The 18,061-nt window shown below is 40.8% G+C and overlaps 1 protein-coding gene across 5 annotated transcripts in view; it reads left to right on the plus strand.

Moving 5' to 3' along the window:
- Positions 1 to 10,382: 10,382 nt before the first annotated feature.
- ppp1r9ala (protein phosphatase 1 regulatory subunit 9A-like A) overlaps positions 10,383 to 18,061 on the plus strand; it is a 32,160-nt gene continuing 24,481 nt past the window's right edge. For 4 of the 5 annotated variants that reach the window (XM_058390992.1, XM_058390995.1, XM_058390997.1 and 1 more), the window contains exons 1-2: positions 10,383 to 10,576; positions 11,088 to 13,025. In XM_058390992.1, coding sequence (XP_058246975.1) covers positions 11,244 to 13,025 — 1,782 coding nt within the window. In that variant the 5' untranslated portion in view covers positions 10,383 to 10,576; positions 11,088 to 11,243. Of the gene's footprint in view, positions 10,577 to 11,058; positions 13,026 to 18,061 lie in introns of all 5 variants that reach the window. The other variant, XM_058390993.1, reaches the window with a different exon arrangement.

Genomic DNA, 18,061 nt, shown 5'->3' on the forward strand with positions numbered 1-18,061 from the left:
GGTCCATTGGTGGTCCTTTTTCACTCTGATGGATTGGGTAGGAGGTGACAGATTGTGCACTGAAACAGATGAGTTATATACAAAGTGGACCTATATATATATGATTTATATATGCATTATATGATTACATGGCCAGTCAGTGCAGGTAGGTGTATCTGATAAATGAGTGGAGCCCAAGTGCTGACTCACACTTACTAATTTCATCTGGCCAACATTTCACAGTGGGATAATATGGCAGAACACAGCCACAACTCAGGCTTGATTAGGCATGATATATAACACACTGCATGACAACACGACCTGGGCGAAACTTATATATCAGAAATTAAATATAAATGTCGCATTGAACATCTGTTAGGACATGAGTACAGTGCTGTTTGGGGTGTTGTTTAGTTTGGCGTTTTACAGTGTAGTCCATTAGAGCAGGGTATTGAGGAGCTGGATTGCTTGAGGGAAGGAAGTTGTTATAATGTGCCTGATAAGGCATGGATGCTCTGATAAATAGTCCAAGGCGATTGGTGGGAGGGGTTGTCTGCAATGCTGGTGGCTTTGCAGATGCAGCACATTAAGTGTCCTGGATAAAAACAAGAGTCCCTGAGGCAGGACATTGGTGATTTTTCCAGCACTGGGATGATGGTGAAGGTCTCAAAACATAACCTCTACCTTTATGGTTTATTTTTATGTAACGCATCAGCAAGCCGATCAACACATTCAGCACTGTATATTGCCAGCCATAGAAGTTGAATTTTCCTGATGTCATCTGTAGACAGTTTTTAAAGGCTGATGTTTTTAGACACCTATTGTTTAGTGCTTCATATTGTGTGTAGAAGACTTCATTTTGTAGTCTGTGATGGCTAGAAAGCCTTACAGAGTGTATTTCTAATGTCCAGGAAGTGATGTGGCTTGTTATTCAATTACTCGGCTTAAAGCTAATTATTCAGTAATTGCTATATATTATTTCAGATTTCAGTGAAACTAATAAGAGAGGCAAGCTGTTATGAAAATGACAATATAAATTCAGACTAAAGGATAAGAATAAATGTATGCCACAAAATTCATGACCATAATCCCAAATGTGGCATTTAAGAATATTTACACAAAATGCTTCTTAAAGCACTAGACTTTATTGACTTAAATGACTTTAATTAAAAAGGAAAATGTGATAAATAGAATCAGAAAACAGGTAACTCTAATCCTGGAGGTTGACGGTACTTCATAGTTTAGGCTTTTTATGGGCTAGTGGTAGCAAACCAGGGCATGTATGCAAATGGTCAGTGGTTTGGATTCCCATGACTGGAGTTACTTGTATTAAATAAATATATTATGGAGGTGTGTCAAGTGTAGTGAATAGCGCTGTTATTTATTTCATGTCAGGCAGAGGGAAGTGTATGGCAGACTGCAGCCGACCTGCTGTTCTACACCTCCCACACACTGTGCAGTGAGGCATGAGACTAACACAATGCAGGGGAGCCACAGACAGCTGCAGCCAGGTGCAACACAACCAAATAAATACTAATATTTCCTCTTTAGTTTTCCCCTTATTCACAATTTACACTATACACATACTCATAACAAGTGTATAAGGACTGAACATGGCAGTCAATATTACATCATCATATTGAGTTATCTAGAATATGAATACATATTGAAACGTTTTTTGGTAGTTACTGCTTTATATCATTATTATATGATGAATAATTGAATAACTTCATGGGTGTTAAATTCAGGACTGGTCATTGGTTTTAAAATAGTTGATAATTGCCTTTGGGACTCTTCAATTAATAGTTATAGCAATGTTCACTGAAGTCAAAATGACTATTTCTCCATTTGCAGACTATTTATAGAGAATTAGTGTGATATAATATTTTCCGTATTTTGTTTCACTGATGTAATAGCCTGTATTTAGGCCACAGTGTTGTTGAATTCTCATATGTGAAAGGTGCGGATTAAATTTCTATGCAAGCCTGACTCGGACATTAGTGCCAGCTACAAGACAAATCACAAGTTTAGATTAATGTGCTCATTCCAAAGTCTTATTGTTTCTATAGCAAAGAAACTATAAACGTTTGTGCAAAGGGATTTTCATAGCGCTATTGTGTTCACCGTTAGGGTCAGCACTTTGTAACAGTCTGAGGTAAAGTGTATCTACATTTTCTGAAAAGTATTTATGATGAAGGTTTTGTGGGTTCTTTGTAAGATGAGAAGCAAGAAGAAAAGAGAGAGGCCTGTCTTGGATGTTCCACAACATTAAATGTAACGATAAATGTATATTAAATTATGGCATGTATATAAAAATAGTTATTGTATAAGAGGAATAAAACACTTTAGGACTTGCTGTTATTGTTGTAATGGATCAGGCTGCATCACACCATCCCATCGCTGATTATGTTTTGTGTGCCCCCTTTGTGTGTTTACTCCTTACATAGAGAACTAATCAACTAAAATAGTAAAGCAATATGGCAATGTATAAGTGGCAGTCAGAGCTTGGCTCCATGTCAGATTTGTGGTAGGTACTGCAGAAGCTGTGTCTGCTGGCACAGATCAGAAGAAAACTGCTTTGTTCTGTGTAAGCTTCAGACATTGAGACACAGAGTCTCATTTGTAATGTGTCCACTCAGCAACCCTAAGGTATTCATTTCTGCAGAGAAAATAAGGGACAGACACAAAGAGAGAGAGTGAGCGAAAGAAAGCAGTCTTTCCTGCTGACTTTGAACTTCCTACTACAGCTACATCAGTTAGGTGCAAAAAAAGCAATGCATCCCACACAGATCTCATTTAACACAGCTTTCTGGCAACTCATAAAAAAGAAATTTGGTGGAGATAAAGATACATAGCTTCTGTGAGCCAGTGCCTTGGTTTTGATAATGTCTCACTCAGACTCTGTGCTTACAGAAGGTCAGCTATGGAAATTCTGTGGGCAATAGCTGGTAAAAACAGCATTACGTTCCTTGTCTCCTAGGTAACTAAGGGTAAAAGACTCAACTCAACACTTGTCCCTGTCAGCTACGGCACTAGGTACACCTGCTTGTGTTTTTCACAATTTCTCTGCTTCGTTTCACAGCAGGGACTGGACGTGACCACCCGGAAGGTCCTGCACTAAAATGTGTGCAATGCCTAGGATTTGGACTTTTTGGTTTTTTTTTGTTTATGTAACAAAGTATGCAATAAGTATTAAAATAATTTAAATTAATTAATAATTAATTTAAAATAATTTAAATTAAAATAATTTGCCTCTCAGCTGTATGTCTTACGAGTAAAGTGAAATATTGTAACATTCATAGTTTGTCCACTAGGTGGCGGCATTTATGTGGATTCATGGTGTCAAATCTTATTCGCAAAGGGCCAATGCAGGTACAGGTTATCATTACAATCAAGCAGGAGCAGGACCTGATTCCTCCTGTTTAAATTGTCCGTAGTGTGTGTTTGATACCCTGTGCCCTGAGACTCCAGGCTTACAGCAGCCCTGTGTAGGATAAGCAGTATGGAAAAGGGATGGATGGATTCTCTATTCTATATTTTCTATTCTCTATATTCAATATATTTACTCACATTCTTTATAATAGCAATGTTCACATTATTTATAATGTACTACTAATAAAGTCTGCTACAAAGATTATTACAAAACATTTCTATTCACAGTTAGAGAGCCTTATAACACAAATCACCTCCAGAATTATTGGCACCCTTTAATAAAATAAAAACAAATGTAATCCATAATATTTACACTTTATATCGTTTTTTTTAGTGCAGGTTTTTGTTTACAACAAAAACAAACAAAATGGGTGACATACACCGATCAGGCATAACATTATGAGCAGGTGAAGTGAATAACACTGATTATCTCCTCATCATGGCACCTGTTAGTGGGTGGGATATATTAGGCAGCAAGTGAACATTTAGTCCCCAAGTTTGATGTGTTAGAAGCAGGAAAAATGGGCAAGTGTAAGGATTTGAGCGAGTTTGACAAGGACCAAATTGTGATGGCTAGAAGACTGGATCAGAGCATCTCCAAAACTGCAGCTCTTGTGGGGTGTTCCCGGTCTGCAGTTCCAAGGAAGGAACAGTGGTGAACTGGTGGCGGCCAAGGCTCATTGACTCACGTGGGGAGTGAGGGCTGGACCGTGTGATCCGATCCAACAGGCGGGCTACTGTTGCTCAAATTGCTGAAGAAGTTAATGCTGGTTCTGACAGAAAAGTTTCAGAATACAGAGTGCATGACAGGTCAGGGCTGCTTTGGCAGGAAAACACAATATTCTTAGTAGGTATTGGGTCACTATGAGTCAGTACTTCAGTAATACTTAGCGTAAAGTGTCTGCTACAGTACTTGAGAGATGAATATCTTCTGAAAGATTGTGTTTTGATGGTGATGATGGTGGACAGCACTAACACATGAAAATCTCACACATGTACAGTTAATTTGCCATCTGGTAACTGTGAAGGCCATAGTGTCTGAGTTACATCATTTTTATACTCTTTAATGAAATGTTTATCAACGGATTCATTCATAACAGTGATCAGTAGTAGAAGAACCTGTTTTTCCTTTGTCACCTGATTGTGTGTAACAGTTATTGGAAGAATCAAAGAATAGTTAAGAGATAAACAAATTATTATCCTAGAAAAACAATGGTTATATAACTTCTCACCTAAAATATTTATATGAGCTTTCAGTCAATATTGCTAATGACCGATATTGTTGCCTTTGAGGAAGTATGAAGTTGCACAGATTTCTTTATCGTCCATCAGCAAGGCAGAAAGAGAGCACAGATGGCTGTTGCTCTGCATAAGTCAGGTACCGAATATTTTAAACTACTACTAAGCAGCTTAAGGGATAAATACAAAGATAAAAACACAGGTTTAAAAGTCTGGGACCACTTCAAAATTGGTGAGTTGTGCATTTCACAATGCTTCTCTTTTCACTATGATTGAAGAGTGGTTGTTTGAGTGACCACAGCCTTCCTGTCCGATTAAAACCAGCTTGGCCATTTTCTTCTGATCTTGTTCATCAGCATCAGTTTTACCAAATTTTTTGCTAGAGACAAAATTGTGAAATTTATAGGTGATTCTGAAATGCTCAAACCAGACCATTTGGCACCAACAACCTTGCCACCAATGAAGCTCTGGACTTGTGCAGCTGCCACACTAATGAGTGATTTAATAATTGCATAAAAGAGCAGGAGTACATGTGTTCCAGGTATCTGTGTTTTTGTGCATAAAACTGTCCCAATTTGACCTTTCTTAAGCAAACAAAAGTGCTTTTTTTTTGCTTAAGCAAAAACATCAAGTTGTGTCAACACTTTCACATGGCGTGTGTGTTTGAGAGTGTGTGAATTGCTGTGTTAGTGAAGGGGAAGAAATGAGTGAGTTGGTAAGAGAAAATGAATGAGTGATATAAAATTAAGAGAGTGGATTTCTAACTCACTAACCTAATCACTCAGTGTCTTTGAGACAGTAGATTTACTGTATGGTGATTGGCTATTGTAATCCTATAAAAGACGTGACCATGGTGTTTATCCAGCACTTCATATTGCTCTGCTTTGCTACCTTTCTCAAGGTTTATTGATAGGATTAGAAGAGTTTCATTATAGTCTCATTAACGTCCAGCCATTATGATAATAAAGTATGTACTTGTCTTAAAGATCTGTTTTCTTATGAATGAATGAGCGTTCTTTTTTATTCTTTATACTAAAGTTATTTCATGCCCTAAAAAAAGATATATAAAGGTTTCGCTTGTAGTGAAGATCTTACTGGCGAACATTATTCCATTTAATTCCATTTAGGAGAGAAAAGAGAACCCTGGACATCGGGTTGTGAGTTTGTGTCAGGAAGACGTGGATATTTAACATGGCCGATTTTAATCAAGGAGGTCAAGGTAGCTTTTTATTTCATCACAGGACATACTGAATTACTTTGTGATCCATTGTACCTTAGTACAAAACAAGTCTACTACACCAGTAACAAGGAACCATACAGCTTGTTACCTTTATTTCTGAGAATGCATCACTGCTGCGATCACGTCACACTCATGAAGCGTACTGTTCAGTTTAGCTGCTTCTCCTGACTGATGAAAAAGCAGCATGGTGTAAACCCTCTGCACACCCATGAACCCTTGCCTGACTTTTTGTAATCTTCAGAGTCACAGATTGAGTATACGGAGACGGCGGGGGCAGGGGTTGGCCTGACAACAGTGTGCTTAACAAAACAGTTATACTCCTGGGAAATGAGGGCAGAGGACCTTCTGCCATTAATAATTGTCTGTCTGCATTTCAGACTGCAGTTACTAGGAGATGTGTAGGAGGCATGCAGTTTTTGCTGCACACATGTTGGCCTAAGTAACCAGAGCTATCCATGCATAAGGTTATATGGCCTCAAGAACTAAAATTAGACTTGTATGATAAAGTGATCAGTTTCACGTTGATGTCTTTATCAACAACTAGGAAAAACCAGTCCAAGTCACGCCTACATCTAGATAGAGTTATTCATGATGAATACATTTGGAATTCATTTGACATTTTTACTTAGCGTATGTAATTTACACAGTAAATAGTAAATTGCCTCGAGTAAATTGTTTATAGGACTAGGATAAGCCTGAAGCCAGTCATAAATAAAGTGACATTGCTAACTAAAGTCATATACACAATCACGGCAATCATCTCCTTACTCTTGGCGCAACACTGGGGAAATATGCCTATAATTCCGTTGTGCCTTGAGCTATGAGATGATTACATCAGTTGTGTACGTGAGGAGGACTGAATGGTTGTGCGACGTGGACCTCATCAGATAACTCTGTGTTCAGTCAAGCCGAAATGAAAGAGCAGATATCTGCCGGAAATGCCACAAGACCCAAACTCATGGAAATAACTTGTGAGCAAGTTAGAAGTAGACATGGCACACATATACTGCCCATGGTGTTCTTGAAGTGAATGAAATACATAAAACTTAGGTATTATTCCAAAGACTCCGTTTTGGGCTTAAAAATTTTTAAGCTAATCAAACTGAATTTCAAGCCTCCAGTATATGGTATATTTTAAGTAAATGATTATGCTATTTTTAAATGGATTTTCCGAATGTTTAGTCCTTTTCTCTGTGTTAATAGTTTCATTGTTTTGATTTCACGTTTTAAATATAAATATGTATACTAGTGCAGTCTTGGCATGGTGAAAAACACTAAAAAGGCAGGACATGCATTAGTAAAACAGATCGCCATCTGCTTCGGCATCATCTGCCAAGTTTTGCTTTGAAAAAAACTGTTATAGAGAGGAACCGTATGTTTTCTATTTGTTACTATAATTAGGTTTCATTTCAGGTTCCATGGTTTAAAATATGTTAAGGTATTAAGTAGTAATGAATTTATTTTTGTCACGTATCTACTAACGGGTTCCATCAAATCATTGGCAAGCATCAAAACGGTGGTGCAGTGGGTAGCATTGCTGTCTCGTCTCACAGCCACAGGATCCCTGGCTCAGTCTTGAACTCAGGTTATTGTCACATTCACATGTTTGCATGGATTTCATCTGAGGTATCCAGTTTCCTCAAAATGGGAATGTGTGTGTTCTGGTACCTTATTAAGGGTGTATTTCTAGGGTGATTCTGGCCTAGGATAAGCTTTGGCTGTATTGTAACCCTGACCAAGATAAAGACATTGCTAAAGATGAATGAATGTCTATCAGAGTATAAGCATCTCGTATGCAAATACACAGATCAGGCATAACATTATGAGCACTGACAGGTGAAGTGAATAACACTGATTATCTCCTCATCATGGCACCTGTTAGTGGGTGGGATATATTAGGCAGCAAGTGAACATTTTGTCCTCAAAGTTGATGTGTTAGAAGCAGGAAAAATGGGCAAGCGTAAGGATTTGAGTGAGTTTGATGAAGGGCCAAATTGTGATGGCTAGACGACTGGATCAGAGCATCTCCAAAACTGCAGCTCTTGTGGGGTGTTCCCGGTCTGCAGTGGTCAGTATCTATCAAAAGTGGTCCAAGGAGGGAACAGTGGTGAACCGGCGACAGGGTCAGGGGTGGTCAAGGTTCATTGATGCACGTGGGGAGTGAATGCTGGCCTGTGTGATCCAATCCACTAGACGAGCTACTGTTGCTCAAATTGCTGAAATTTTAATGCTAGTGTTTAGTGTTAATGCTGGTTCTGATAGAAAGGTGTCAGAAAACACAGTGCCTGACAGATCAGGGCTGTTTTGACATCAAAAGGACCAACACAATATTAGGCAGGTGGTCATAATGTTATGCCTGGTCAGTGTATATGCTAGATATTCTGTATATAATGTGTATACTGTATATAAACCAACATCCTACACTCCCAACATATTCATTGCTTACATCAGTGCAACATTAACAGCACATGAATACAACATTTTAATTAAAGCCATCAGACTGTTAGACCCATCCAAAATGTATTTCAGTATACTCAGAAAGAGATGCCTGATGAACTCAAATAAAGATACATGACATACAAGCCTCACAAATTGGATTGATTATTCAATCACATTTTTCACAGTAAGGAATAATATTAAAAGAAACTGTGGGGGAAAATAAAGTCTATGCACCCTGGTATAGTTTTATACAGCTTACAGTTTCAAAGTGAATAAAGTGACTTTAGCAACTTATATTAATGATAACATGTATACATTATATGTCTGCATTGCATAGATTTATCTGATACATCAGTGCATTACATCAGTCATAAAGCTGCTGCATTAGCAGGTCAATAAATATCTAACTGATTGAATGAGGCGAGCCACTTGCCAGAGTTGAGATCTGTTAGAAATAAAAGTCAGACACATGGGAATGCAGTGATGGATGTTGAACACTCCAACTGCCACATCACCACTGCAACTGTGACCCACTTGCTTTTCAGACACTGGTAGACATCTGCATACACACACACACACACAAAATAAACAGCCATTAATACACATCAGTCATATCATTAAAATCAACTGCCTAATAATGTGTAGGTTCCCAAAACAGCTTTTATGCATCATGGCATGGACTCCAAACAAGATCTCTAAAGGTGTGCTCTAGTTTTTGGCACCAAGACATTAGCAGCAGATTTTGCAAGTCCTGTAAGTTGCAAGGTAAAGCCTCCATAGATTGGACTTCAGCACATCCTACAGATGGTTGAATGGATTTTGAATTTTGGGGAATAGGGAGGCTCTGTCACCACCTTAAACTCGTGCCATGTTCTTCAAACAATTCCTGATCAAGTTTTGAAGTGTGGCTAAGCATATAATCCTGTTGAAAGAGGTCACTGCCTATAGGGAATACAGTTACCATGAAGTGATCTGCAAGAATGTTTTGATAGGTGGTACATGTCAAAGTAACACCCACATGAATGCCAGTCTCCATGTTTTTCAGCAAAACATTGCCTAGAGCATCATACCACCTATTGCCTTTTTCCCATAGAGTGGATCCTGGTGCCGTCTACAGTACAGCTAAAGTAGCTCTTCTGTGAGATCGGACCAGACGGCCTATAGCTTTCGTTCCCTGTGTGCATTACTGAGCCTAGGGTGCTCATGACCTTGTTTCTGGTTCTCCTTCCTTGGTCCACTTATGGTAGGTACTAACCACTGCGTACCAGGAACACCCAAAAAAGACCTGTTGCTTTGGAGATGCTCTGACCCAGTCTTAGCTATCACAATTTGGCCCATATGCTTGCCCATTTTTCCTGCTCTCAACACATTGACTTTGCAAACTGACTGTTCATTTGCTGCCTAATATATCCCACCCCAATGATGTAATCAATGTTAATATTCTGGCTGGTTGTGACGGTCTGGGTTTCTTTGGGGTTCTCTGGTTTCCTGCCATCTACCAAAAACATACAGATAGGACGGTTAAGTATGATAAAATGCCCCTAGGTGTGAATGTGTGTGTGTGAGTGTGAGTGAGTGTGTAAGACGGGCTGGGCTGAATTCCACTGCAAACACTAACCAGGATACGGCGGTTGGTGAAGGTGGATGAATGGCTGTATGTATGAACAAGTGAATGAATGAATGTTGAACTGTAAAGCAGCCATAAAGCCAGTAGAGTAGTGGCATTTATTCAAGACACAAATCTATTCTACACATGCAGATTTGTTTAAGTCTGAGATGCCACTCTTTCCTCTCTTTGCCCTCATAACTGAACACGCCACTTCGGTGCTTGAACCTACACAAGGAGGAAACGCAGCATTTTATCACTCTTGCACTTTTCCACGGACACTTGTTGTTGAGCTATGGCAGTCAGGGAGAACTGATTTTTTTTTCTTTCTCCACACCGCTTCCGCTCACCCGGCGCGTGCACAGGGAGGGGGGGGGGGATTTTACAAGCGGTCCTGGAATGCGAGCGTGCACGCGCCCGCCTCTTACCGTGTTGCACGCGCGCGCTACACACACGAGCACGAGCGGCGGCGGCGGAGCTTCGACAGGTCTGGAGTTTTCAAGGAGTGAGAAACACACAGGAGTGAGGTGAGGAGGTAGGAGTAACGATGGCGGGGAAGAAATGACAAGTTTGAAAGTGTTACACCGGGAACACCGGGAACAAGTCGACCGGCACAAAGGAACAAAGCACCTTTGCTGAAGGTAACACTGAGTGTGTGTGTGTGCGCGCGAGAGAGGCCCGTAAAAGTATTCTTCTTCTTCTTATTATTATTATTTTTTTTTTTGCATTTTCCTTCGCGACTCAACTTCAGAAAATCTTCGCGCCGGCCAAGGAAAAGATTCCCACTGAGACTTTGTGTTTTGAAAAGGCCATTGTTTGCAGGGTTTAACTTCTCAGTAGTAGCTTGTATACATCTATAGCGTGTATATAAAAAGCACACAAGCAACAAGTCAGTAACAAGACAAGTAGACGGTGTGCTAATAATAATAATAATAATAATAATAATAATAATAATAATAATAATAGTAATACTGATGCTCTAAGTTGAGCTGTGAACGAAACTTGATAAAATCGCTAGCCTAGCCAGACTGTAGGACACTACTGTTTTAACAATGGACTACAAAAGTGACTAGGAGCTACGAGTTAGCACACAAGTTATGTGACACTGTTCCCCCATCTACAGGGAATTTGCCTCTCTCTGTTTTTTTGCAGATGTCCGCCGCCTGTTTGGTCTGAAACAATGCCCCCGAGAAACTCCGGACTTTATGGCTTCGGGCGAGTAGGATAAAACGCTTCAGCTACAAATAGTACAGCGAGATCGGATCAGAGGTTTACTCCTTCAGCTCACTAGGGAGTGTGTGTGAGAAAATGATCAAAACCGAGAGCAAAGGCGAGAGGACTCTGAGGAGCGCGTCTCCTCACAGAAACGCGTACAAGGCGGACTTCCACGCCATCAAGTGCTCCTTTGACGGAACCAAGCCCGACATCGCCTCCAAGTCCTGTGCTAATGGCTCCTCCGGTGAGCTCCGTGAGGACATGTCCAGGGGACGAAACTTTGGCAACCGTGTCAATAAGATCAAGAACATTTTTCTGCAGATGGATAGCCAGCAGCAAGAGAGTCAAGATGGGAAAGCCACCATGAAGGATGCGCCTCAGATCTCACCCCCAGCAAAATTCCCAGCTAGTGCCACACACAAACCTGGCCCGAACAGCTTGGACCCTCAGAGTGACAGGACCCCAAAAGGAGAGGACCCAGAGATCGATAAAGCGGCCTTGGCTGAGAAGTTTTCTGTAACTAGAAAACTATTTGAGAGGGGTATAAAGGATCAGACTACAGTAGAGAGGCAGGCCCCAGGCAGGGCCTCTGGACGCCTTTCCCAGAGTAATGTGTGTGAAGAAAAGAAAGCGGGCAGGAAACCCGTAGGATCATCCGAAAATGGCAACAACAGCGTTATTAAAACAGATCGAAGCCCTGCCTCGCCAGAAAGCAAGGATGCTGAGAACTCGAAGCAGGCCAATCGATTATTAAATGCAGGACCTATATCGAGAAGACTGGAGAATTTCATGGCAGATAGTGATAATGAAGAGTCAGCAAGAACATCAGCTAAAACACCAGAGAAGGTGTGTAGCCCTACAGAAAAATCAGGACCCGTGCCTCCTGTACGAAACACCACTCCCAAACCAACTTCACCGTTAAATGACCACTTTCAAAAGCCAACCTCCCCGACTAATCATTCCAAACCAGCTCACTCTCCGACCTCACCAACCAGTGACCCGGCATCAAAATCTAGCTCGGTGGTCTCTCAAGCACCTTCTAAGCCCACCTCTCCTACTACAAAAGGCAGTGATGAGACCTGCGTCCCCACTTCCAGACATCCGTCCTCATCAGCTGATGGTTTACATAAATCTTGCACAGGCCCTGAGGAAGCCAAACCCAGTGTTCCTCCTAGGGATCAGAAGTCGTCAGCTTTTATCAGCAGTTTTTACAACAGAGTCAAGGGTCCAGAGGCGGCAAAGCACGAGTCCATTACTTTGCGGAGCTCATCCGGAGACACGGTACCTCCTCAGTCCCCGCAGAGCTTGGATCCTGTTGGGGCAGGAGTGGTTCGTGCAGAACTAGTCAGGGTCCAGAACGAATCATCCGAAAGCGAGGAGAATGAGGAGGACTGTGTATTTGAAGAGCTGAAGCTCAAAAGGGAGCTCAGTCCTGATGTCCTGAGAGGAGGTCTGACCAGAGAGGCTTTGAGTCCTCCATCTCCAGATGATCTTCAGAAGGTTACAGAGGTCAAGAAGCAGGAAAAGGCAGTTTCTCAGTTACAGGAGGGACAGAGCGAGAAGCTTACAAAGCAAGAGAGTGACCAACAGTATGATGAAGAAGAGGAAGACAGTGAGCAAGATGACCAGGATGAAAGTGCGAAGACATCACCAGTGTTTTATAGCTTTGAAAATGCAGCATTTGTGGATGATAAGGAGACAGGGCCTGCTCAGAAGGAGGAAGAAGAAGAAGAAGAAGAAGAAGAAGAGGAGGAGGAAGAAGAAGAAGAAGAGGATGATCAGTACTATGAGGAGTATGATGAAATTATCGGTCTCTCGGAGGAGGAAGAATGCTCAGCCAGGAGGAAGGTTCGCTTCTCTAGTGCGCCAATACGGGTAAGTGAAAATGATTTAATATTGAAACTAACAAAATGAAACTGGAAATGCTTACGTTAATAGGCATTAAATAAGTGTTTTGCTGGTAGTTGGTTGTAAACCTACAATGGTTTATCATATGATATTTTTTGCCATATTCCACAGCCCTAATTCATTTCTCTTACTTTTGCTCATACGGAAATTTCTGTCCATCATTCTTTTGTCACATAACGTGTGTGAAGTATGGAGTGTCAAGAGAAATCGTATGATTTTACTTAAGTGGTCAGTGGATCTGTCAGAATATTCGTTATCCTCCTATTTCTGCTTCTCCTACATTTCCAAAAGACACTTTGAACATAAAGTGCACTGTAATATCCTAACACATTCAGAGTGAAACACACAGTGGATTCACTCCGCCACGCTTCCTGTTGTTATAAAGCCTGATATTGTACTCGTCCTGTCCTGATGGAATTTTCCTGTCTGTTTCTCTGTTACAACTGAACAACTCTGTTCTTGCTCACATTCCATGGCCGTGCAAGGGTGTATTTTTTTTTTTTTTTTTTCCCCTTTTAAACACTTTGTTAATGATTAGCTCTGGTTACTGTTTATCCCTGACTGTTCGAGGAATTACTGAAGGCAGCAGTGGGCATGCGATGCCAAACTACAAGCAGGTACCTGCACCTGGAGCAGGCATTCCACACTACATACAGGCGTGGCCGAGGTGTTTTGTGTCTCTTTGTGTTGTGTGTGTATGATAGGACTTGGCAGATGTGCCTCTCACATGCTATCTTTCTGTCTCATCTTTACTGGGACGGAAGTATGAAAAACACCATTCTCTGTGTGCTGTAAACAGGTTGTGGGTGGGAGTGGGCAGTATTGCAAAAAAAAAAATCTCATGATCCTTGAGGCCTTTGTTTAGGCTCCAATAACGCGTTAAATTAATGTGCGGTATTTCACTGTAAGTACCAGTGGGTCAATACTAGCTGGTGTTGTAAAAATACAGCAAAGTCTTACAATGTGTATATCATTTATTGCAACGTTGCTGTTACATCAGAGCTCTCAAATCTGATTGGTCAGAAGGTTTATTCACTTTGTAATGGTCAGGAAAGTGGTTTGTGGAGGAGTTTTTTTTTTTGGTTACAAGTGGGTTTTTATTTTTGTGATTGTGGAGAGAGGAATAAGACGATTTCTAGCTGTTGAGTGAAATCCCAGTGAAAAATCTAACTTAAATGGGGATTGTCTAGAACAGTAAACATAACTATAAATGGATAAAAAATGCCACATGCCCTTTCTTTAATAAACAAAAGTTCATACCACAATTGTTGTGTTTAATAAACAAAAACAGTTGTGGTTCTGATGCACTTACACCAAATGTACTTCAGAGACAACTGCATATAAAATCTGTTTAAAGTACTCTTTGGGGTACAGTAGGTTGATGCTTCTCCTTACAGACCCCATCAAAAGGGTCAGAGGCTGTCCTGAGGTCAGCTTAAGCACGCCTGTGGTGAAGTGTTTACAGCATAACAATGTGTTAATAGGGTAGGGTTTAAGGACTGCTCTGCTTTACTCCACATAATGAATGTCATCTTATTCATCTCTTTACACAGTTAATGAAATGCAGCTCTTCTGCACTCATGTGTTATTGTGAGTTCTTGTCCTGACGTGAGAGAGTTGGTTTTTGTGCATCATGCAGCCGTGGCCGCTTCTCAGTTCTCTCTTTCATCATCAGTCGTGTTTTCTCCGAACAGATTTAGCGGTATGTGAGCGCAGTCTAACAAGCAAGATGATGGTGTAAGGCCCAGTGCATAACAGCTGGTATATACGTAGCCTGGGATAATGATTAGTCAGACTTTAGTACATATTTCTGGCAGAATCAGTGCGGAGGCTGAAAGTCCAGAAGGCCCAGACAATGTCTAAAATAGTCTTTAAAATCTCAGCAGCTCTGGTGTTGACTAACAGCTGAGATAAATGTACTGTACTACTAAATGTACAAACCGTTCCAGGAATTTTACAAAAAGGCCACGATGGTCATATTAAGAGGACTGTTGGGATAAAACTACAGAAAGAGGCAGGGTAGCAAAAAACACGGGTCTTTTTAGGAAATGCCAGAGTAGCATATCTAAGGCCTCAAAAAGTGTCTCAATACAGAACAAAGACTAAGAGACACCTTGAGGCAAGATGTTTTGAATGATTAAAAAAAGAGATTCAGATGTATTCAATTACATATGTACAGCAAACACACATCTCTAAACAGACTGCAATTATTTTCATTTACAGCTAGACAGCTTTAATTAGTTAAAGGCCAGTCAGACATCTTACACTGTATACTCTCCTCTCTGTTTTTGGACATGTCTACAGATTGGCAAATTGTGCCTACAGTGAATTATTCTCTGTTTCTGTCTCTCTCTCTATCTCTCACTCGCTGTCTCTCTTTCTCTCTGTCTCCTCTCTCTCTTCCTCTCTCTCTCTCTCTCTCTCTCTCTCTCTCTCTCTCTCTCTCTCTCTCACTTGCTGTCTCTTTCTCTCTCCTCTCTCTCTCTCTCTCTCTCTCTCTCTCTCTCTCTCTCTCTCTCTCTCTGTCTCTCTTTCTCTCACTCTGTCTCTTCTCTCTCTATCTCTCACTAGCTGTCTCTTTCTCTCTCCTCTCTCTCTTCCCCTCTCTCTCTCTCTCTCTCTCTCTGTCTCTCTTTCTCTCACTCTGTCTCTTCTCTCTCTCTCTCTCTCTCTCTCTCCTCTCTCTCTTCCCCTCTCTCTCTTCCCCTCTCTCTCTCTCTCTCTCTCTCTGTCTCTCTTTCTCTCACTCTGTCTCTTCTCTCTCTCTCTCTCTCTCTCTCTGTGTTTAACTGTGTAATGGAAACCCAGTTTACTGTAGGATTAGGCAATTTTGCTTCTGTTATTTCCTCTCTGAACGTTCTGAGCGTGTGTGTATATGTGTAAAGAGCTGAGACTAGGATGAGAGCAACACTCCTTTTGTTAAATATTATAGAGTTAGGCTTGGAACAGTTAGATTGTTTGATACAGTCTACATGGCCGTGGGTCAGTTAAATGGATTATTTATGTAGAAGGAAGGGGAAATTATTATTTTACTGAGTGGAAAATCACACTGTTGCTGTAGCTATTTACGTGAGTGTGTGCATTTTAAATAAAACTTGTTTCCTAGTTGTGGAATGAATCAGTACGCACTACATGCATGTTGAAAGTCCGGCAAAATAATGAGAGACTGCAGTCTGAGTTGATGTGGTCAGTGTGGTTAGCGCTCTGTTCTACTGATATTAATGTAAACAAAAATTTAACATATGTTCAAATTCCCGGGGAAAGAGGTATAAAATCTTGAAAACCTGTCCAGAGAGCTATAATAGTACAAAAGAGAGGAGTGGCTCGGGGTATTCAAGGACTGAGTGAAGAATATGACTTAAAGGTTTATGCTTTAGTACTGGAGCTGTGAGTTAGTTAGTGATGCACCACTCCCATGTAAATGTATGTATGGAATAAAACAAGTGGTGTGTGTTATAGGAAAATAGGTGGTAGGGTTTCAGGGTGGTAACAGATAACATCAGCCCTTGCTGACTATTTTCCAATAACAGTACACCATTTTCCAATTTTTATGTATATATGTTTGATCAGATTGCAGATGAGGAATGTCCATGAAACAGTTAAGCTCCTGGTGTCCTTAGAACAGCTATAAACAGTCAATTCCCTTACCAGTGTTTGTTTCTGTTTTATTCCCCTTGAAGTTAATAATACAAAAATGCTGCTTGTCGTGTTACTGAGAAACCTCCTGATGTGGAAATCCCTCCATTCTGATAACTTTAATATGTCGGGACATGTAGTTAAACTTTTACTTCTTTTTTTCCTAGCTAAAACTCACAGTCCCCTTTAAAAGTATTAGAACACCAGTGACTTAATTTCTTTGCTTTAAACTGAAGATGTTAAGGTTTGATATCAAAATGCAGCCTAAATGAGTTAGATCCGAATTTCTGTACATTGATGTACACCGATCAGGCATAACATTATGACCACCTGCCTAATATTGTATTGGTCCCCCTTTTTGCTGCCAAAACAGCCCTGACCCATCATGCACTGTGTGTTCTGACACCTTTCTATTAGAACCAGCATTAACGTCTTCAGTAATTTGAGCAGCAGTAGCTCGTCTGTTGGATCGGATCACACGGACCAGCCTTCGCTCCCCAGGTATATCAATGAGCTTTGGCCGCCCCTGACCCTGTCACTGGTTCACCACTGTTCCCTCCTTGGACCACTTTTGATACATACTGACCACTGCAGACCGGGAACACCCCACAATAGCTGGAGTTTTGAAGATGCTCTGATTCATTCGTCTAGCCATCACAATTTGGCCCTTGTCAAACTCTCTCAAATCCTTACACTTGCCCATTTTTCCTGCTTCTAACACATCAACTTTGAGGACAAAATGTTCACTTGTTGAGGAGATAATCAGTCTTATTCACTTCACCTTTCAGTGCTCATAATGTTATGCCTGATCGGTGTAAATAACATTCAATATTTGGTTGCATAGCTCGTGTCTGGAATAACCTAATGACCCACTGACATATCCAAGTGTTCATTCTTCTTTTGTAATGCTTTTCCAAGCTTCTATTCCCTGATCATCAACTAAGTCTTTTGTTGTTTTGAGTGTGTTTTGGGTGATGGTCCTGCTGCATGATGAAGTTCCTCACAGTTAGACTGGATGCATTGCTCTGTAAATTGGCAGATAGAAAGTTTCTGTAGACTTCAGAATTCATTTTGCTGCTACCATTGTGAGTTACATCATCAATAAAGTTTATTGATCCCATTCCAGAAGTCGTCATGCAAGCCCAAGCCATGATACTACCACACTGTGCTTGACTGATGAGCTTTGTATGTTTTGGATCATGAGCAGATCCTTTCTCTCTCCACTTTGGCCTTTGCATCACTTGGTTCCAGGTTTTCTGGTTCTCACTGATGAGTGATTTATGGGATTTCTTTTTCAAACAGTGGATTGTGATATCTTCATTCCTGCTTTGTGGAAGTTGTTGATGTCACTGACACACACTGTTGTT

Source organism: Hemibagrus wyckioides, linkage group LG06 (genome assembly GCF_019097595.1).
Source record: "Hemibagrus wyckioides isolate EC202008001 linkage group LG06, SWU_Hwy_1.0, whole genome shotgun sequence".
Lineage (NCBI taxonomy): Eukaryota > Metazoa > Chordata > Actinopteri > Siluriformes > Bagridae > Hemibagrus > Hemibagrus wyckioides.